This window comes from Capricornis sumatraensis, chromosome 7, assembly GCF_032405125.1.
Source record: "Capricornis sumatraensis isolate serow.1 chromosome 7, serow.2, whole genome shotgun sequence".
Lineage (NCBI taxonomy): Eukaryota > Metazoa > Chordata > Mammalia > Artiodactyla > Bovidae > Capricornis > Capricornis sumatraensis.
The window spans coordinates 60,464,517-60,486,615 of record NC_091075.1 but is presented as its reverse complement, the minus strand read 5'-3'; the positions used below and the strand labels follow the sequence as shown (position 1 = coordinate 60,486,615).

General features: G+C 45.0%; 1 protein-coding gene across 1 annotated transcript; it reads left to right on the top strand.

Annotated features, from left to right (window-relative positions):
* The first annotated feature begins 5,091 nt into the window (after positions 1-5,091).
* LOC138081806 (uncharacterized) lies at positions 5,092-21,978 on the top strand. The gene is given in 9 exon segments (XM_068974942.1): positions 5,092-5,095; positions 5,833-5,960; positions 6,137-6,807; positions 6,895-7,345; positions 7,347-7,606; positions 7,608-9,519; positions 9,522-10,167; positions 12,065-12,303; positions 21,973-21,978. Coding segments are annotated over 9 exon segments (4,317 nt in total).
* Positions 21,979-22,099: the final 121 nt, after the last annotated feature.

Genomic DNA, 22,099 nt, shown 5'->3' with positions numbered 1-22,099 from the left:
TTGTTGCTTAGTTACCAAGTCACACCCAACTCTTGCAACCCTGTGGGCTGTAGCCTGCCAGGCTCCTCTGTCCATGGGATTTCCCAGGCAAGAATACTGGAGTGGGTTGCTGTTTCCTTTTCCAGGGAGTCTGCCCAGCCCAGGGATTGAATTCATGTCTCCTGCTTGGCAGACAGATTCTTTACCCCCGAGCCACCTGGGAAGTCAACCTGATTCACCAGCACACAACTAACTGTCAGTAATAGCAAAGAGAAAGTCAACTTACTTGTTTATATAAAAAGGTACATATTTGTTGGTTTGAAAGATCATGAGATAAAAAGATAAAAAATGAGGGAAGATGTTTACAAAAAGTTTGACAGAGGGTGTCAGTAACATAAACGAAAACGAATAATTAAGTAGAGAAACATAAACCTGATATAGACATATGCAGTGATGCGAACAAGTAATTCACAAAAGTGACAGAAACTGTCAGTAAACATAAAAAGCCATGCAAGGCATTTACTCACTCTTTCCAGGAATTTATCTTAAGGTGACAATGAAACACTTGGACCAAGACTGCGTACAAAGGTGCTTATCAACATTTCCTGAAGCCAAACATTCAGGCTGGAGACAGATTGACCTCGGTCTAAGATTAACTCAGGTGGCAGCTTAAATTGCTGGAAATTTTTAACTAGTTAAGGGGGAATTAATTCAATGCCAGATGTCTAGTTGATGCCGTTTTTCATTCCCAGCCAGCTTCATGGGGCACAATTTGAACTCTAGGGTCAGATGGGAGAGAGGGATTTTCCTTTCTGTTGGAAAAATATGGAGGGAGGGATGGAAGGAATGAAACACAGCTGTGAGTACAGCTGACCCTTGAACAGGATAAGTTTGAACTGCACTGGTCCACTTAAAGATTTAAAAGAAAAAAAGTACTACAGCACCACACTGTTTGCAGTTGGTTGAATCCAAGGATGAGGAACTGCAGTTACAAAGGGCCAACTGTAAAGTTATAATCAGATTAGGCTCTCTAAAACCTGTTTTGTTCAGGGTCAACTCTATTGACTCTGCTGGGAGAGGCATCCCTCAAACTAGTTTGCTTCCTTGCTGAGTGAGAGACCATACTCTGGAGATTTCCCTGGTGGGAGTCCACCTGCCAATGCAAGAGACGTGTGTTTGATCCCTGGTGTGGGAAGATTCCACGTGCCACGGAGCAACTAACTCGCACACCGTGACTCCTGAGCCTGTGCTCTAGATCCCGTGCCCCACAGGAGAAAGCACTGCAAAGCATGCCATGCAAAGAGTAGCCTCTGCCGGCTGTGACGCGAGAGAGCCTGCTTGCAGCAATGAAGACCAAGAGCAGCCAAAAAATAATAATACAGAAAAAGAAACCATACTTTCTACCTCTTCCTGAAAAAAGTACTCATAAACTAGAAATGGATGGGAAATTCCACCATCTGATAAGGAATGATACAAAAGAACTTATAAAACAGAAAGTGACTCACAGACTTAGACAATTAACTCATGGTTGCCAGGGCTGGGTTGAGGGGTGGGGCGGTGGTGGAGGGCTGGGGGGTCGAGAAGGAATAGTTAAGGAATTTGGGAAGGTCATGTACACACTGCTATATTTAACATGGATAACCAATAAAAACCTATTGTATAGCACATGGTACTCTGCTCAATGTTATGTGCCAGCCTGAATGCAAGGGGGGTTTTAGGGGAGAATGGATACATGTATATGTATGGCCGAGTCCCTTCACTGTTCACCTGAAACTATTACAACACTGTTTATGGGCTGTACCCTAATACAAAATGGTTTTGGTGTTTAAAAAAATCAAAGCATAGATGGAAAACTCATAGCTAACCTCATACTTAATGGTTCTCAAAACTTCCCTAATATTCGGAACCTGCTCTCAATAGGTTCAGAACCTCGGCATCAGACCTCTCTTATCACTTCTGTATTGGGAGTGCTAACTGAGGCATTTAGACAAAAGTCAAAGTGAAAGTCACTCAATCGTGTCCAATTCTTTGTGACCCCATGGACTGTAGCCCACCAGGCTCCTCAGTCCATGGAATTCTCCAAGCAAGAATCCTGGAGTGGGTAGCCATGCCCTTCTCCAGGGGAATCTTCCTAACCCAGGGATCAAACCCAGGTCTCCCACATTGCAGGTGGATTCTTTACCATCTGAGCCACCAGGGAATCCCATTAGACAAGAACATGTTATAAAAAGTATCCATCTTGGAAAGGAAGAAGATGACATTCTGCAAGTGACGTGATCTTAATTATAGAAAATACTACTTAGGAATCTGCTGGAAAACTAGTAGAACTAATAAGTTCAGCAAGGTTGCAGAGAAGATATACAAACAGCTAATTTACACATGAAAAGATGTTCAACATCATTAGTTATCAAGGAAGTGCAAATTAAAACCATAATGAGATACCAATTCATTCATAAGAAGACTATAGTAAAAGTCAGATGATAACAAGTGTTAGCAAGAATGTGGAGAAATTGGAGCTCTTATACACTGTTGGTGGAAAGATAAATGATGCGGCTAGCCTGGAACTCCTCAGAAGGCTAAACGTATTTACATACATGGTAGAATTTCACGCTTAAATATCTAAATATATACCCAAGAGAGAATGTCTCCCCAAAACTTGTACATGAATTTTTATATATTTGTAACAGCCATAAGTGTAAACAACACAAATATCCATTTGCTGATGAATGGATAAATAAAAGGACTGCAAGGAGATCCAACCTGTGCATTCTGAAGGAGATCAACCCTGGGATTTCTTTGGAAGGAATGATGCTAAAGCTGAAGCTCCAGTACTTTGGCCACCTCATGCAAAGAGTTGACTCACCTCATGCAAAGAGTTGACTCATTGGAAAAGACTCTGATGCTGGGAGGGATTGGGGGCAGGAGGAGAAGGGGACGACCGAGGATGAGATGGCTGGATGGCATCACCGACTCGATGGGCATGAGTCTGAGTGAACTCCGGGAGTTGGTGATGGACAGGGAGGCCTGGCGTGCTGGGATTCACGGGGTTGCAGAGAGTTGGACACGACTGAGTGACTGAACTGAACTGAACTGAACTGATACCCATACAATGAAAAGTTAATTAGCAACAAAAAAATGAAACTCAATACATGCTGCAACATGGACAAACTTGGAAACATTAAGCTAAGTGGGAAAAAGCACAAATAACCACATTTTACATGATTCCATTTATATGAAATACTCAGGCAAATCTATAGAGATCATTAGTACAATCTATAGTGGTTGTCTAGGTCTGAGGCAAATGGGGCACTGGAAATTGACAGCTAAGGGGTGTGGCTCTTTGCAGTGTGTTGAAAAAGTTTGGTTGTGGTAATGGTTGTGAGAGAGTCATTTCCTAGGCAGGTTGATAAGAAGTCTAGGGGTCCCCAAGGAGAGAGGGGTCTGGAATTCTCAAGGAGGAAGGAAGGACAAATTTTTTTCTTCTCTACATTCCTTAGGATTATATAACAAAAATGTATTCTGCCTGAGGACAGTCTCTGGATTAAACCTTCTGGCTAATTGTGTTATCTTAAAATGTAAATTATGGGAGTAGGTCTGGTGATAGGAGAAGGCTATGGCACCCCACTACAGTACTCCTGCCTGGAAAATCCCATGGACGGAGGAGCCTGGTGGGCTGCAGTCCACGGAGTCACTGAGGGTCAGACACGACTGAGCGACTTCACTTTTCACTTTCATGCATTGGAGAAGGAAATGGCAACCCACTCCAGTGTTCTTGCCTGGAGAATCCCAGGGATGGGGGAGGCTGGTGGCCTGCTGTCTATGGGGTCGCACAGAGTCAGACATGACTGGAGTGACTTAGCAGCAGCAGGTCTGGTAAGGTCTTTACAACCTCCAGACATTCTTTGGATTCATTGGAGAGTATATAACTTCATTGCTAACACTAACAAGGGGGTACTCTTTCTGCCCCCTTCTGATGCCTATGTCAGAAGCTTTCTCTATCTCCTTTATACTTTAATAAAACTTTATTACACAAAAGCTCTGAGTGGTCAAGCCTCGTCTCTGGCCCCGGATTAAATTCTTTTCCTCAGGGAGCCGAGAATCCCGGCGTCGCGATTCAACAACAACCTTTCAGTTGCACAATTGTATGACTTTACCTTAAGTCGTTGAATTGTTCACTTCAAATGAGTGAAATTTTTATGGTATATGAATTATATCTTAATAACGTTTTTGTTAAAAAAAACAACGACAGTACAGGTCACATCTAATTGGCAGAATGTTTACATTGCCATGGATCCAAAAAGAAACACCTGGGTATGGAATTAAGAGTGGGCAAGAGCTGCTGTTGAGAGAAGCAAAGAGGTGCCTAGAGTCTCAGATACGAAACCTCTATGTTGAGTTAGCTCTTTGAGTTGCTGTTGACTCGACTTAGGCTTGTACTTGTTTGCACGGTTATGATAAATCCACCTAGACTCAAGCCATCCAGTATGGTAGCCACTAGCCACATTTGACCATGAACACCTGAAATGTAGGTAGTCCAGATGAGATGTACTGTAAATTTAGAACACACACTGAATTTTTAAAAATTAGTTAATTAATTAGTTTGGCTGTATCAAGTCTTAGTTGCGGCATGTGGGATCTAGTTCTCTGACCAGGGATCAAACCCAGGCCCTCTGCATTAAGAGCATTGAGTCTTACCCGCTGGACCACCAGGGAAGTCCCATACACACTGGATTTTGAAAACTTAGAATGAAAAATATATATAAGATATCAATAATGTTATATATTGTGGCATTTTAAATGATATTTTTGATATTTTGGGTTAAATAAAATATTTTTAAAATTTAAAAGAGGTATATTCTTTGAGAATTAAAATTATTCCTTAGAAGAGGTGGATATTTCAATGCCTGGGTATACATGATTACAAGTGTGTTTGTCCACTGCTGACTGGTGCAGTGGTAAAGAATCTACCTCTGGATGGGGAAGATCCCCTGGAGAAGGGAATGGCAACCCACTCCGATATTCTTGCCTGGGAAATCCCATGGACAGAGGAGCCTGGCTGGCTACAGTCCACGTGTTGCAGAGTCAAACACGACCGAGTGACTGAGCACAAGCATGGGTACAAACCTACTGGATAACAGGGAGACTAAAAAGAGGCGAGCGAGCAGCTCAGAGTGGGGATGCGCTTTCAGGGAAGCACAGGGCTTTCTGAGTGCTAAAGTGCCCTGCTGACCTCTCTCCTGGGTATTGTTAGGGACCAAACGACGGTCTCCAGGACCTGAGTCATGTTTACCAAAAAGAGACAGGATATGCGCTCATCTTGCCTGGCCAATCATGTAACGCCAGCTACTCCTGTAACTGAGACAAAGAACTGCCTGTATATAAGCCGCCATACTCCTTTGTTCAGGGCTCTTGTTGGATTCCCTTGTGTGGGATGAGACTTGGGCCCTAGCGCGCTAGGAATAAACAAACTCCCTTCTTGGGTTTGCAATACTGTGGTGGACTTGCTTTCTTGGTCGGTTCGGAGATAGGGGCTTGGAGCATAACATCTGGGGGCTCGTCCGGGATCTCCGTCCCGCCGGGGAGGACAGCTCTCCTGGTAGAAGGGAGTAACCTCGTTAGGAGATAAGAGCTCTGAGCACCGGTGCTAACGTTGCAGAAGCCCAGATTAAGTCCGGGGCCCGGTATCGTACTGGGGAGGCATCTGGCTATAAAGTGCAGAGGCAAGTTAGCGTAAGGCCGGGGCCTGGTTTCGTGCTGGGGAGGCAGCTGGCTCTGGTTACTGGATTAAGTCCAGCGTAAGGCCGGGGCCTGGTTTCGTGCTGGGGAGGCAGCTGGCTCTGATACTGGATTAAGTCAGCGTAAGGCCGGGGCCTAGTTTCGTGCTGGGGAGGCAGCTGGCTCTGGTTACTGGATTAAGTCAGCGTAAGGCCAGGGCCTGGTTTCGTGCTGGGGAGGCAGCTGGCTCTGTGAACATCCTGCAGGTAAGATTGAGTGCATTGTCGGTGGCCACCTTGTGTTTGTTATCTGTTTGTCTATTTGTGGTGTCTGCGCTGCTCTTTGTGTGCTCTGTTGGCCCCCAGTGTACTTTTCTGTGATCATGGGACAAACAACTTCTACTCCTTTATCTCTTATGATTAACCACTTCTCTGATTTCAAGTCTAGAGCTCAGAATCTTTCGTTACTGGTAAAGAAGAGCAAACTGGTGACTTTCTGTTCCGCCGAGTGGCCCACCTTTGACATCAGATGGCCACAAGAGGGAACCTTCAATCCCCAAATTATCCAGGCAGTTAAAGAGCGGGTGCTTACTCCTAGTCCTGCCGGGCACCCAGATCAGACTCCCTACATTCTGGTCTGGCAGGATCTAGTGAGAAACCCGCCGGAATGGCTTAAACCCTTTGTTCTCGCTCCTCCTAAACCTCCCCGTCCCTCTTCCCCAACTCCAACCTCGCCAAGCCCACAGGTGCTAGTCATGAAGGCTTCCGAAGAAAAAGAAGGAAAAAAGGATGAGAATCGACCAAAGCCGGTCTTCCAGGAATCTTCTCTTTATCCTAATCTGATAGATCTGGAGACCGAATTGTTCCTACCCCCGTATGCGTATCCACATCCGCCCTTGCTTCCACAGGTTCCACAGGTTTCATTGGGAGAAGCCAGGAGGAGAACCGAGCCTTCAGCTCATCCCAGAGAAGGGGGCCCCGCCCAGGGAACTCGGGGAAAAACAAGGGAAATGGCCAGCGTAGCGGAAGAAGACCCAGAAGTCCCCTCCTCCACTGTTCACGTGTTTCCGGTCCGGGCGGGACCAGCCAGAGAGGGTGGAGAGCAGACATATCAGTATTGGCCCTTCTCCACTAGTGATTTGTACAACTGGAAAACCCAGACTCCCTCCTTCTCTGAAAAACCGCAGGGTCTTATTGATCTTTTAGAGTCTATCCTGTTTACTCACAATCCCACTTGGGATGATTGTCAGCAACTGTTACAGGTGCTTTTCACTGCAGAGGAGCGCGAGCGGATCCTGTCAGAAGCTCGGAAGAATGTGCCAGGGGTGGATGGGAGGCCCACAATACAGCCTAACCTCATTGAGGAGGGATTCCCCTTGGTGCGACCCAACTGGGACTTCGAACGCGCTGAAGGTAGGGAGCGTCTCCGGGTATACCGTCAGACTCTTATGGCCGGCCTTAGAGCGGCCGCCAGGAAGCCAACTAATTTGGCCAAAATAAATTCAGTGAGGCAGGAACCAAATGAGAGCCCAGCAGCCTTCCTTGAAAGGATAATGAAAGCTTTTAGACAGTATACCCCTATGGACCCACAGGCAGATGAGTCACGAGCGGCAGTTATGTTAGCATTTGTAAATCAAGCAGCCCCCGATATTAAAAAAAAAGTTACAAAAGATAGAGAGGTTAAATGAACAATCCTTGCAAGATCTAGTGAGGGCAGCCGAGAGAGTTTTTAATCATAGAGAGAGCCCAGAAGAGAGAGGGGACCGCATTAGAAGAGAAAAAAGAAAATTTAGAGCTGAAGAAAACCGTAAAAATCAAAAAGAGCTGGCCCAGATATTTTTTGCTGGGGTTGAAAACAAAAACAGGTTCCAGAAAGGGAAAAAATTGGACTCAAAAACTGAAAAAAAAAACGACAAGGCGTAAGCTTGAGAAAAACCAATGTGTGTTTTGAAAAGAGTTTGGACATTGGAAAGATAAATGCCCCAAGAAAAATCTAAAAGAGGGGCCCAAGAACCCCAAGAGCAAGACTCCCTCTCCAGACAGTCATATCCTCTACGCGGGTGAGGATAGCGACTAGGGGGGTCAGGGCTCGAAGCCCCTCCCCAAGTCCTGGGTAACTATAAATGTGGAGGGGAAACCGGTTGGCTTCATGGTGGACATGGGAGCCCAATACTCAGTCTTAAACCAAAAAGATGGACCCATGTCTAAGAAAAGTAGCTGGGTGCAGGGAGCAACCGGGACTAAACGATATGGATGGACTACAAAACGGCATGTGAACCTGGGGGCCCACCAGGTGACCCATTCTTTTCTGGTGATACCTGAGTGTCCGGCGCCCTTGTTGGGAAGGGATTTACTGTCTAAAGTAAATGCCCAAATTCATTTCGACCACGGACAAGTGTCGGTTTTAGATGGGACCGGGCATCCTCTTCAGGTCTTGTCTCTGGCATTAAAAGATAAATACAGAATCTGCTTGCCAGAGGCCCCAGCGACAATAAGCCCTGGAGTACAACCATGGGTTCAAAGATACGCTCAGGCCTGGGCTGAAACTGCAGGAATGGGACTAGCCAAACAGAGGCCCCCTATCATTGTGGAACTGAAAGCCAGTGCTTCCCCGGTGAGGGTACGACAGTATCCCATGAGTCAAGAGGCTCGACAAGGAATTACTCCTCATATACAATGCCTCATAGACGCTGGGGTCCTAAAAAGGTGCCGGTCCCCATGGAACACTCCCCTGTTGCCTGTGAAAAAGCCTGGGGGAACTGATTTTAGACCGGTTCAAGATCTACGAGAAGTCAACAAACGGGTGAATGATATTCATCCTATGGTTCCTAACCCTTATACATTGCTAAGCAACTTGCCTCCAAACTACATTTGGTACACTGTTTTAGATTTAAAAGATGCCTTTTTCAGTTTGCCTCTTGCCCCCGCAAGCCAAGAGATCTTTGCCTTCGAATGGCAGGAAGATGGTGGTCAGACCCCTGTGCAGCTGACATGGACTCGCTTACCACAGGGTTTCAAAAACTCGCCCACGTTATTCAATGAGGCCCTGGACGAAGACCTCTGTGAGTATCGGGTTGAACACTCTACCATTGTTTTATTACAATATGTTGATGACCTTATGCTGGCAGCGGGTACAGAGAAAGAGTGCCAAGAGGCAACAGGTGACCTTCTCCAAACCTTGGGGACTTTAGGTTACAGGGCTAGTGCCAAAAAGGCCCAGATTGCCAAGCAAGAGGTTACATACCTCGGTTATAAGATAAAACAGGGCCAGAGGTGGCTAACACAGGCTATAAAAGAAACCATCCTCCAGATCTCTGAGCCGGCTAACCCTAGACAACTGAGAGAATTTCTGGGAATGGTGGGATATTGCCGGTTATGGATCTTGGGGTTTGCAAAAAAGGCCAGGCCCCTATGTGAAGGGACCAAAGGAAACAAGGACTGGAAATGGACTGAGCCAATGAAAGAGGCCTTCCAAGAGCTCAGACAAGCCTTGCTAGAAGCTCCTGCCCTTGCCCTCCCTGATCCATCTAAGCCTTTCCAATTATTTGTAGATGAAAAGTGGGGGATAGGAAAAGGGGTACTAACACAGAGATGGGGACCATGGAAGCGACCTGTAGCTTACCTTTCCAAGAGACTGGACCCAGTGGCAGCCGGATGGCCACCTTGCCTCCGTATCATCGCAGCCACCGCGCTCTTAGTCCACGATGCTGATAAACTGACTTATGGACAGAGACTCTTGGTCTACACTCCTCATGCCATAGAGAGAGTTTTAAAGCAACCCCCAGGTAAATGGATTTCTAATGCCCGCTTGACGCACTACCAGGCCTGCTACTTGACACCCCACGGATTCATTTCCAAACGCCCTGCTCTCTAAATCCAGCCACTCTTTTGCCCAATCTGGGGGAAAATAGCCCCCTCCATGATTGTGATGAGATACTGGCCGGGGTAACAGCAATGCGAAAGGACTTAACCGATACTCCACTGGATAACAGTGAGCTAAAATGGTTCACAGATGGCAGCAGTTATGTAAAAGATGGACAGAGACGGGCGGGAGCCGCAGTAGTAGATGACTATGGACAGACGATATGGGCAGAGGCCCTTCCCCCGGATACCTCAGCACAAAAGGCAGAGTTAATTGCCCTGATTCAAGCATTAGAGAGAGCCAAAGGAAAAAAAATAACTATTTTCACTGACAGTCACTATGCTTTTGGCATGGTACACATCCAGGGCCTGATATATTGGGAACGGGAGTTTTTGACAGCTGAAGGAAAAGAAATTAAAAACTTGCCTGAAATCCGTAGACTTTTAGAGGCTGTACAGATGCCTCGGGCTGTGTCAATAGTACACGTACCTGGACATCAGAAGGGTGACAGCCCCACGGCACGAGGGAATCGTGCCGCAGACCTGGCAGCTCGTAAAGTAGCTGATGAAGATTTCATCAACCTTGTGTTGGTGATCGGACTTCCACCTCCAGGTATGGGAACTCTGCCCCCAACCCCTGAGTATTCATCCACAGACTTTGCTTGGATCCAAAAACACACCAACATTCAAAAAGATAAAGATGGATGGTACCGAGACTCAGACGGCTACTTGATACTCCCTGCTCAGTTGGGACGGCAACTATGTGAGCATTTGCACTTGTCTACTCATCTGGGAGAAAAGAAGACTCTGATGCTCTTTCAAACTGCGCGCCTGCGATTTCCCCGGCACCAGACAACTGTAAAGAACATAGTGCATGCTTGTAAGGCATGTCAACAGATGAGGCCAGGAAAAGGACAACATGCAGGACTGAGGTATCGGGGAGAAGGACCAGGGCAACACTGGGAAATAGATTTCACCGAGGTAAGGCCAGGCAAGTATGGTTACCGGTACTTGTTAGTGTTGGTGGATACCTTCTCAGGGTGGGTGGAGGCTTTTCCTACAAAGGGAGAAACCACGATGATAGTAGCAAAAAAGATTTTAGAAAAAATAGTTCCCAGGTTTGGCCTGCCAGTGACCATCGGCTCTGATAATGGACCTGCTTTTGTGAGTCAAGTAGTTCAGAGCCTTGCCCTAGCCCTAGGGACTAAATGGAAGTTACATTGTGAATACAGTCCACAGAGCTCAGGGCAAGTAAAAAGAATGAATCGGACTCTAAAAGAAACTTTAACTAAATTGGCTATAGAGACTGGCAGGGACTGGGTGACCCTCCTTCCCTTCACCCTCTTCCGTGTGCGTAATACTCCTTATCAACTTAATCTGACCCCATTTGAAATTCTGTATGGGAGACCTCCCCCTGTATGTCCAATATTTGAAGGGAAAAAACTACCACCTCCCACGTTGGGGCAATTCCAAGAGGCCTTGATGGCCTTAAGCAAGGTGCACTCTTGTGTCTGGAAACTGCTCCAGGAAATACATGTGGGTCAAAATAAGGGAACTATTCCCTCACATGACATTGGCCCCGGAGACTGGGTATGGGTCAAAAGGCACCAAACCAAGGCACTAGAACCCAAATGGAAGGGTCCTTATGTTGTTCTTCTTACCACCCCAACTGCCCTAAAGGTCAACGGTATCGGGCCTTGGGTGCATTGCAACCACGTACGCCCAGCTGCTTCAGCAGAGCAGGAAGACGCTAAGAAAGAATGGGAAGCATCTCTGCACCCGTCCAACCCCTTGAGGCTAAAGCTTCGAAGGCGCCAACAGGACCAGGACAACTCGGCTGGGCCATCTTGTGCATGACCCAGTTACTCTGCTCCGGAGTTGCCAGCATGAACCTGCATCAACCTGTCAAAATCACCTGGAAGCTGCAAAATGGACTAACATGAGAGGTGCTAAACTCCACTACCGCAATACATCCACCAAACACATGGTGGCCAGACTTGTACTTTGACCTTAAGCCGATGGTAAATGTGCCTTGGGCTAGGGGTTATCTCTGAGAACAAGGGTTCTGGGCATGCCCAGGTGCACCCAGACATGACTGGAAGACCTGTGGGGGGCACAAGACTCTTATTGTAAAACTTGGGATTGTGTTACTTCTAATGATGGACCTCGGCGCTGGGAAGTAGGAAATCGAGATTTACTTAATTTTTCATTTGCCAAGCCCCTCCCTAGGGTCCTCGGAGATCCAACTTTTAGCTGTGAAAGTTGCAATTATGCACAAGTCAGAATAAGGTTCAATCCAGAAAAAAGCAAAAAAGAGGGGACCTGGATCTCTGGCCTATCTTGGGGGCCACAGACGAGGGAATCAGGAGGGTTTGGGGTTGATGGAAAAAGGATTATAGTAGTGAGCCAGGTATTAGAGCCAATTCTTGTACACAGCATCGGGCCCAACAAAGTAAAAAAGCTGGCTGTAACCCCCCACCTAACAACTTCCATGCCAACATCTTCGGCAGTGAGCCCCGAAGCAGAAGCGCTCGCTGAAATAGATCCCCTATGGAAGCTGATTAGGGCAGCTTATGCCACCCTGAATCAGACCCATCCTGAGGCAACTAAATCTTGTTGGTTATGTTACAACTTAATTCCCCCTTATTACGAAGCAGTAGGCCTCAACGCCTCTTATGACTTGGCCAACAGCACCGATCCTCCTCAGTGTCATTGCGGGGACCGAAAGGTGGGTCTGACGATGAAAGAGGTATGGGGAAAGGGCTTATGCATGGGCACGGTGTTACCAGCAAAGTCTCCACTTTGTGTGCATGTCGTCGAGCCTGATGATTTGCCTGTAGCTAAATGGTTAATACCTCAAATGGGGAGATGGTGGGTCTGTTCACACACAGGGCTAACTCCATGCCTGCATAGCTCAATCTTTGACCCCAAAGAAGAATTCTGTGTTATGGTGGCTGTCATGCCAAAGATTCTGTACTGACCAGAGAAAGCAATATATGATTATTGGGCCCAGAAATTAACTCTAAATCCTCCAAAAAAACCTTATAAAGTTAAGAGGGAACCTCTTAGCGCCATAACCATAGCAACTATGTTCGGTCTTGGAATAGTCGGGGCTGAAACCGGAATAACAGCTCTGTCCCTGCAAAGCCAAGGATTTAACTCCCTGAGAACGGCCATAGATGAAGACATTACCCATATAGAGCAATCTATTAGTCGTTTAGAATCGTCTCTAACTTCTCTATCTGAAGTAGTTCTGCAAAACAGGAGGGGATTAGATCTGCTCTTTCTGCAACAAGGGGGACTCTGTGCTGCCCTAGGAGAAGAGCGCTGTTTCTATGCGGATCATACAGGAATAGTTAGAGAATCTATGGCCAAAGCGAGAGAAGGACCAGCCCAACGTAAACGAGAACGTGAGGCTCAACAGGGATGGTTTGAATCTTGGTTTCAACAATCCCCTTGGCTGACTACCTTAATCTCCACCTTGCTGGGACCCCTGCTAGTACTTTTACTAATGCTTACCTTCGGCCCATGCATTATCAATAGACTTGTAGCCTTTGTAAAGGAACGCATAAATACCGTACAGCTGTTTGTGCTTCGACAACAATATCAAACTGTGTCTCAAGACCGAGAGGAAGATTCCTCTATATGATCTAAGGACAGGGGGGAATGTTAGGGACCAAACGACGGTCTCTAGGACCTGAGTCATGTTTACCAGAAAGAGACAGGATATGCGCTCATCTTGCCTGGCCAATCATGTAACGCCAGCTACTCCTGTAACTGAGACAAAGAACTGCCTGTATATAAGCTGCCATACTCCTTTGTTCGGGGCTCTTGTCGGATTCCCTTGTGTGGGATGAGACTTGGGCCCTAGCGTGCTAGGAATAAACAAACTCCCTTCTTGGGTTTGCAATACTGTGGTGGACTTGCTCTCTCGGTCGGTTCGGAGATACGGGCTCGGAGCATAACAGGTATCACTTTCTAGCTCTAGTTCACAACGTCAAATGTCTTTAGGGAGCCAGAAACTGAATTGCTCATCAAAGAGCACGCCTATCTCCAGTTATAGGTCTGGGGGAAGTAATGGTCAGAGTGGAGGGAGAAGGAAGTTCATTCCTTCAGTCACAGAAATATATTTATAGGTACACCTCCCTTCTTGAACAAATTGTGAGGGCATAGGAGAGGGCAATGGCACCCCACTCCAGTACTCTTGCCTGGAAAATCCCATGGACGGAGGAGCCTGGTGGGCTGTGGTCCATGGGGTTGCAAAGAGTTGGACATGACTGAGCGACTTCACTTTCCTTTTTCACTTTCATGCATTGGAGAAGGAAATGGCAACCCACTCCAGTGTTCTTGCCTGGAGAATCCCAGGGACGCCAGAGCCTGGTGGGCTGCCATCTATGGGGTCACACAGAGTCGAACACAACTGAAGCGACTTAGCAGCAGCAGCAGCAGCAGCAGGAGGAAACCAAGAGAGAGACAGAATAGTACAAGTCAAAAAGCACCTCCAGGTTCTTAGTTTAGGGAAGCTGGCCTTGTTCACTGTGTTAGAAAAGCTGATTCCAGCAAGAATTGCAACCAGCTTGCAACCTCAAGATGTTGAGGACATCTGGTAGCACCAAGCTGAGCACAAGTTCAGAGGAAGAAAGCTAGCATTTCTCAGCTCTATTTGCCCACTTGTTATTTTGTTACCGTTGCTGTTTTAAAAGACCAGAGTAGAGCTATCAGGTTGGATTCCTTGAGCATGCCAACAACAAGGAACCACAAAAAGCTTTATTGGAGAAAAGAGATTGTTCAGTTCAGTTCAGTTCAGTCGCTCAGTCGTGTCCTACTCTCTGCGACCCCATGAATCGCAGCACGCCAGGCCTCTCTGTCCATCATCATCTCCCGGAGTTCATTCAGACTCATGTCCATTGAGTCCGTGATGCCATCCAGCCATCTCATCCTCGGTCGTCCCCTTCTCCTCCTGCCCCCAATCTCTCCCAGCATCAGAGTCTTTTCCAATGAGTCAACTCTTCGAATGAGGTGGCCAAAGTACTGGAGTTTCAGCTTTAGCATCATTCCTTTCAAAGAACACCAAGGGTTGATCTCCTTCAGAATGGACAGGTTGGATCTCCTTGCAGTCCAAGGGACCCTCAAGAGTCTTCTCCAACACCACAGTTCAAACGCATCAATTCTTCGGCGCTCAGCCTTCTTCACAGTCCAACTCTCACATCCATACATGACCACTGGAAAAACCATAGCCTTGACGAGATGGGCCTTAGTTGGCAAAGTAATGTCTCTGCTTTTCAATATGCTATCTAGGTTGGTCATAACTTTTCTTCCAAGGAGCAAGTGTCTTTTAATTTCATGGCTGCAGTCACCATCTGCAGTGATTTTGGAGCCCAAAAAAATAAAGTCTGACACTGTTTCCACTGTTTCCCCATCTATTTGCCATGAGGTGATGGGACCAGATGCCATGATCTTCGTTTTCTGAATGTTGAGCTTTAAGCCAACTTTTTCACTCTCCTCTTTCACTTTCATCAAGAGGCTTTTTAGCTCCTCTTCACTTTCTGCCATAAGGGTGGTGTCATCTGCATATCTGAGGTTATTGAGATTTCTCCCAGCAATCTTGATTCCAGCTTGTGTTTCTTCCAGTCCAGCGTTTCTCATGATGTACTCTACATTTAAGTTAAATAAGCAGGGTGACATACTCCTTTTCCTATTTGGAACCAGTCTGTTGTTCCATGTCCAGTTCTAACTGTTGCTCCCTGACCTGCATACAGATTTCTCAAGAGGCAGGTCAGGTGGTCTGGTATTCCCATCTCTTTCAGAATTTTCCACAGTTTATTGTGATGCACACAGTCAAAGGCTTTGGCATAGTCAATAAAGCAGAAATAGATGTTTTTCTGGAACTCTCTTGCTTTTTCCATGATCCAGCGGATGTTGGCAATTTGATCTCTGGTTCCTCTGCCTTTCCTAAAACCAGCTTGAACATCAGGGAGTTACAGTTCACGTATTGCTGAAGTCTGGCTTGGAGAATTTTGAGCATTACTTTACTAGCATGTGAGATGAGTGCAGTTGTGTGGTAGTTTGAGCATTCTTTGGCATTGCCTTTCTTTGGAATTGGAATGAAAACTGACCTTTTCCAGTCCTGTGGCCACTGCTGAGTTTTCCAAATTTGCTGGCATATTGAATGCAACACTTTCACAGCATCATCTTTCAGGATTTGAAATAGCTCAACTGGAATTTATCACCTCCACTAGCTTTGTTGGTAGTGATGCTTTCTAAGGCCCACTTGACTTCACATTCCAAGATGTCTGGCTCTAGATTAGTGATCACATCATCATGATTATCTGGGGCGTGAAGATCTTTTTTGTACAGTTCTTCCGTGTATTCTTGCCACCTCTTCTTAATATCTTCTGCTTCTGTTAGGTCCAGACCATTTCTGTCCTTTATTGAGCCCATCTTTTCATGAAATGTTCCCTTGGTATCTCTAATTTTCTTGAAGAGATCTCTAGTCTTTCCCATTCTGTTGTTTTCCTCTATTTCTTTGCATTGATCGCTGAAGAAGGCTTTCTTATCTCTTCTTGCTATTCTTTGGAACTCTGCATTCAGATGCTTGTATCTTTCCTTTTCTCCTTTGCTTTTCACCTCTCTTCTTTTCACAGCTATTTGTAAGGCCTCCCCAGACAGCCATTTTGCTTTTTTGCATTTCTTTTCCATGGGGATGGTCTTGATCCCTGTCTCCTGTACAATGTTACGAACCTCATTCCATAGTTCAACAGGCACTCTATCTATCAGATCTAGGCCCTGAAATCTGTTTCTCACTTCCACTGTATAACATAAGGGATTTGATTTAGGTCATACCTGAATGGTCTAGCGGTTTTCCCTACTTTCTTCAATTTAAGTCTGAAATTGGCAATAAGGAGTTCATGGTCTGAGCCACAGTCAGCTCCCGGTCTTGTTTTTGTTGACTGTATAGAGCTTCTCCATCTTTGGCTGCAAAGAATATAATCTTTTATAAAGAGATTGTTAGCTAGCCTATTTTCCACATAGAGATTTTAAAAATCAATTTTTGAAGAAAGCTTAAAAAATTTGAGCACCAGATTTTCTCTGCAACCCAATTTGTCAGAAAAGACATGATTAGCATCCATTCTGTATGAATTTTAACAAAGCTTTGACCTTGACTGCTGCTTCTTTCCACCTTTGGTCACTTTTAATAGTGGCCTGATTGAAGAGTTAGAAGTAAAACACGTGAAACACCTGTACCCCCATGTCCATCAGCATGGTGACGATAAGCATTTTGAATTCAGCAAATAAGGCATCACTGACTAAATGGACGTGAGTTTGAGTAAACTCCAGGAGTTGGTGATGAACAGGGAGGTCCGGCGTGCTGCAGTCGGTGGGGTCGCAAAGAGTCGGACATGACTGAGTGACTGAATTGAACTGAATAAATCATCGGTGGATTATTAATACCGCCTCCTTCACTTTGCTAGTGTAGATACTAGTGAACTGATTGTAGGGAAGGGGGGCCACAGAGAGGTGATTCTACTTTATTGCTGGTCTGTGGATTCACAGACCATTTCTACACATGAATAGGAGAAAATAGGTTTACACTGACTGTGTCATGTAATTTCAGTGGGATTCAGTAGGTGGCGTAGAAGAGCTTCCCCAGTCCACCCAGAAACCCTAAACCAGCGAAACAAAATGTTTGAGGAAGTATTTGATTTTTCTACAGACTGCCAACAGGACAGAGGAACAGGCCAACTTGGTAAGCAACATCTTTTTAAATTCTGTAAAATAAAATAAATGGTATAACTAGTTATTAGACCCCAAAATCTCAGACATCTCTATGATTAAGTCCTGGGTGTTTTTCTAAGGGCGTTATTTCTGATATGTACTTACTGTGACTTGAGCTAGCATTTATTTATCAGTTGCTTGTTCTGAGTCAGAGAAAGGGTTTTTGTGTTTGTGTGGATTTTTTTTTTTAAATGAACCTCATCTCAGGCACAATTTGCTTTCAAGAGATTTGAAGTGGTAGATGAATATTTGGGTCATAAACATCTCATGGGTTTCTGATAGAGCTGCTAGCAGTTGATTCAGATGGCACTGCTCTTTTTATCCTGTTCCCTCCATTTATCTCTTTGTAATGAAAATGCTGAGGACAGTGAGCTGTAGGTAAACCACTCCTGGAGGCAGGGCTGCCCAGTGACTCCTGTTTTTATAGGCAGGTGCTTTTGAGTTTTTTCTCTGGGCAATTCCCACAATTTGTTTTCTTTTTTTTTCCCTGTTTTCTCAGACTACAGAAACTGTCCTAGGGTGCAGCTATTGAGGTGGAATTGCAGGTTTTGAAAATGTTTCCCAGGCTACACCCAGCTGGATCCAAAGAGTTGTGAGTTTTTCTTTACAACAGAAAGCAAAAGTTCACAAAACCGCATAGAAAACAAAGCAGAAAAGCTCTTGAACTGGTTTTGATCCTTTCAGCCTGTGGTTAACATTTATAGCTAGTTGCCCTCATGCAAAGAAAACTCTTAATAAATATTTGTGGGACTGAACTCAATGGGCCAGATTGATTGTATGAGTATTAGCTAGCTATTAAGACAAGTCAAAGTCTCAACTCCATGCCTCCAAAATCTTCAGGCAAAGGCAATTCACATTTATTGATACACTGAATCATAAAAGGTGAGGCTAAACCTATCATAATCATAAAAATAGACATAAACACATCTGGAGATATTTTTATACTATCAAATCACTGCAATCTATTACTAGTTAATAATTTGCAAATAATAATTTTGTCTGGCAGTAAAGTAATTTTGAGCTGCTACTATAGATGAGATTCTGTGCTGTTCATTAGGACCTTGACAAAAGTATTGATTTTCACTGATATAGCAAGTTTGGTATATACAATTTATATCTCCTTTAAGTGCCTAAACCTGGTATCTCGGTGATAAAGAATCCGTCTGCAACGGAGGAGACCTGGGTTTGATCCCAGGGTTGGGAAGATCCCCTGGAGAAGGGCATGGCAACCCACTCCAGTATTCTTGCCTGGAGGATTTCCATGGACAGAGGAAACTGGTGGGCTACAGTCCATGGGATCGCAAGGAGTCAGACATGACTGAGGTGACTAAATACATGTATGTAACACTTTGACTTCTTAATGATAGAAATATAAATGATTTAATAAACTGAGTGCTTCAAATAGTGACTGCAAGTGAAAGGGCAAAATGGAAGTTGAGCAAATAGAAGATATTTGAGTCAACCAATTCAGCTAGGCAGAAAACTGAAGCCATGCTTTCCTTCAATGCTTGAAGACAGGGAGTTTGATACCGACCAGGATTCTCAGCCTTCCCCAGTCATTGGAAACTGACTAGAGGTTAGACAAGAAATTCAGGCAAGGCTTCATTGGGGCCCCTGCTGCAGCAGATGGAGTGAGAACAAGTAACAGGTTCCTTTCTCCACTGGCCATGGGGAGAGGTGAGCTGGTTCCTTCTATGGGGGTGAGGTTAGAGGGATGTCCAGGGGTGGGGCTGGAGGGGTGGCTTAGGTGGTTTGCTGACCCCTTTGGTGTTGTGTGCAAGGGCACACACAGTCTGCTTTTGCTCCAGACCCCCTGTCTTTGCTCTAGGCTCTTTGGAGGTAGCAGATGGGCTTTTTTGGTCTTTTAGTGTCTTTTGTCCAGAATTTGTCTCAACTGTACATGCATGCAGTTATTTTCAGTCCCTTGTACTTTCTTTGTTTTTTGGAGATGTTTGCTGAGATGCGAGCACTATAGCACTGCAGCAAAAGGTCCCTGGTCCCAGCCTATCCCAGTTTTATAATGTAGTTTTTTTGTGGTTGTTGCTGTTTAGGAAACAAGCTGTCCTTACCACTTTCCTCTTGCTTGTGGTGGGTTCGCTGTGTGCTAAGCGCTCCTGTCTGTGCATGGAGTCCTGTCTCTGCCGCTTGTCTCTCTGGCCACTCTGTGCACACACCCGAGGGTGCTGACCACTGCTTCCTTGAACTCTGGTGTTTGGCTGGATGGTTAAAAGATCCCTAGATTTGGATTCAGGTTTAGGAATAAGTAAAGAATCCCATTTGAGCCTTAAGCCCACGCTGCTCTTGCTTCAACTTAACTTACACAGGATAGTTCTGTTTTGAGATATTAGGCACTGGCCCAGGCAGGAATTGAGTATTATTTTTATTCTCATTGAAAAATGTCTCCTTGTGTCGGTAGCTCTTTCAGGGAGCTGAAGAGAGAGACTTGGGACATTTCTGGGTCTTTCAGCCAAATACAATCAATGACATAGAAGTACCACCTGTACTTTTCACATACATTATAATGTCTCTGTCCCCTCCCCTCTTCAGGGTCTTCATGAGCAGTGGTGAAGGGGGCATACATGGCCCTCTTTGATGTTTGAAGAGGTCAGGATCACCAAGGCATCATTGGGCATCTCTGTGAAAGGGTAAGTCCAAGAAATTCCCTCGACTAGATAAATTTGCATGTCTCACTTGGGGAATTTTTACAACCCACGATTGTTTCTGGGACATTAATTATTTGTGAAGAGGAATTTAACTCTTTGCTAATACTAATGGCCTGCTTATATAATGTGGTTCTAGGAGGTTTTGAATAAGTTCCTTAAAATATCTGCATAGCCATGTAGCAACCCCACTCAGGGTGTCTCTGGTGGTGAGAGGGTTCACTGTCTAGGGTTCATACCAACATGACCCACTGGTCTCATATTCTATGGGAATGCTGATAACAAAATAGTGTCTGAATAATGGTGGGCCGGTGTAATGACATAACCCAGGACAATACCTACTATATCATAGCGAATACATACATATTTAATGAATGAATGTGTTGCAGAAAGGAGGACCCCTGTCTAGGGCCCAAGAGTGGGCTCTTGTCTAACACTCGGGAATGAATTGTCCAACAAGACACCTGCGCTGACAAAGCAAGAGACTTTATTGGGAAGGGGCACCTGGGTGGAGAGCATCAAGGTAAAGGAACCCAGGAGGACTGCTCTGCCACATGACTCAAAATCTCAGGTTTCATGGAATTAGGTTTATGGGATTAGTGATGGAATTAGTTTCCGGGTTGTCTCTGGGCAGTCATTCTGACTCAGGGTCCTTCCTGGTGTTGTGAGCATCCCTTGGCCAACATAGATTCCAATGAGAAGGATTCTGGGAGGTTAGTAGGACACATGGATGGTGTCTTATCTCTCCTTTTGACCTTTCCTGAGATCTTCTGGTTGGTGGTAGCTTGTTAGTTCTGCATTCCTTACCAAGGACTTCCTGTTTAAGATAACTCCTGTAGGTGGTTACTATGGTGCCTGGCTAAGGCAAGTGGTTTCAGTGTTTCCCCTAACAAATGAATGAAGAAAAGTTTTCTGAATAAGAGAGAGAAGGAAACTGCTCCCATCTAAAACCTTTCAGTGGTCACTGACCCCCTCATCACTCTCAGGATAGAATCCCAACTCCTTACAATGATCTGCCACCTGTGTTCTTGGCATGAACTCCCCTCACCCACCTCACTCCATGCTAACACTGGCCTCCTTATTGTGCCTCAGACAAGCCAACCTCAATCCTACCTCAGGACCTTTGCACTTGCCTTTTCCTTTGCCAGAAGGAAATGCTCTCCCTCCAGATCTTCCCATAGATGATTAATTCACTTCATTCTGATTTCTACTCCAATATCATATTCTCAGAAAGGCCTTCTCTGACTAATCAATCTGAAAAAGCCACCACCAACCACTGTTATATACCTACCACTATTCTTGACTCATTTATCCTGCTTTATTTTTCTGTATAGTGGGTATCACTACATGAAATTATTATGTTTATGTTCTGTCTTTCCTCTAGATAATAAGCTCTTGAAAATTAGAACCTTATCTTGATCATTGCTTTATCTCTAGTTCCTAAAACATGGCCAGAAGGTTATCCATAAATACTGATTGAATAAATGAATGAGTGAATGGATTTTCTTATCTTTTATCATTTTCTGAAAGATCTTTTATCAAAGTTATTGCAGTGTTACTGACCATATTCCTTATGCTGTATATTACAACCCCATAACTTATTAATTATATACTGGCGGTTTGTACTTCTTAATCCCCTCACTCTCCCACCTCCCATCCCTCTTTCTGCTGGCACACACTATTTTCTGTATCTATGAATCTGTTTTCATTTTGTTTGTTTTGTTTTTTAGATTCTGCATATAAGTAAGATGACGTGGTTTTTGTCTTTGTCTGACTTATTTCGCTTAGCTTGATACTTTCTAGACCTACTCATGTTGCAAATGGCAAGAATTCATTTTTTTAATGACTAATATTCCATTATATATATGTATATATATATACACACACACACAAAACATCTTTATCATTCATCTATTGATAAACACCTAGTTTTGTTTCCATATCTTGGCTGTTGTAAATAACGCTCCCTCTTTCTCTTACAGGGATAATTGTCGTTGGATTTAGGGACTACCTAGATTAGGCATCCCCAACCTCAGTGGTGCTGGTCCATGACCTATTATGAAGTGAGAGGCACAGCAGGAGGTGAGCAGAGATTAAAACCAAAACCAC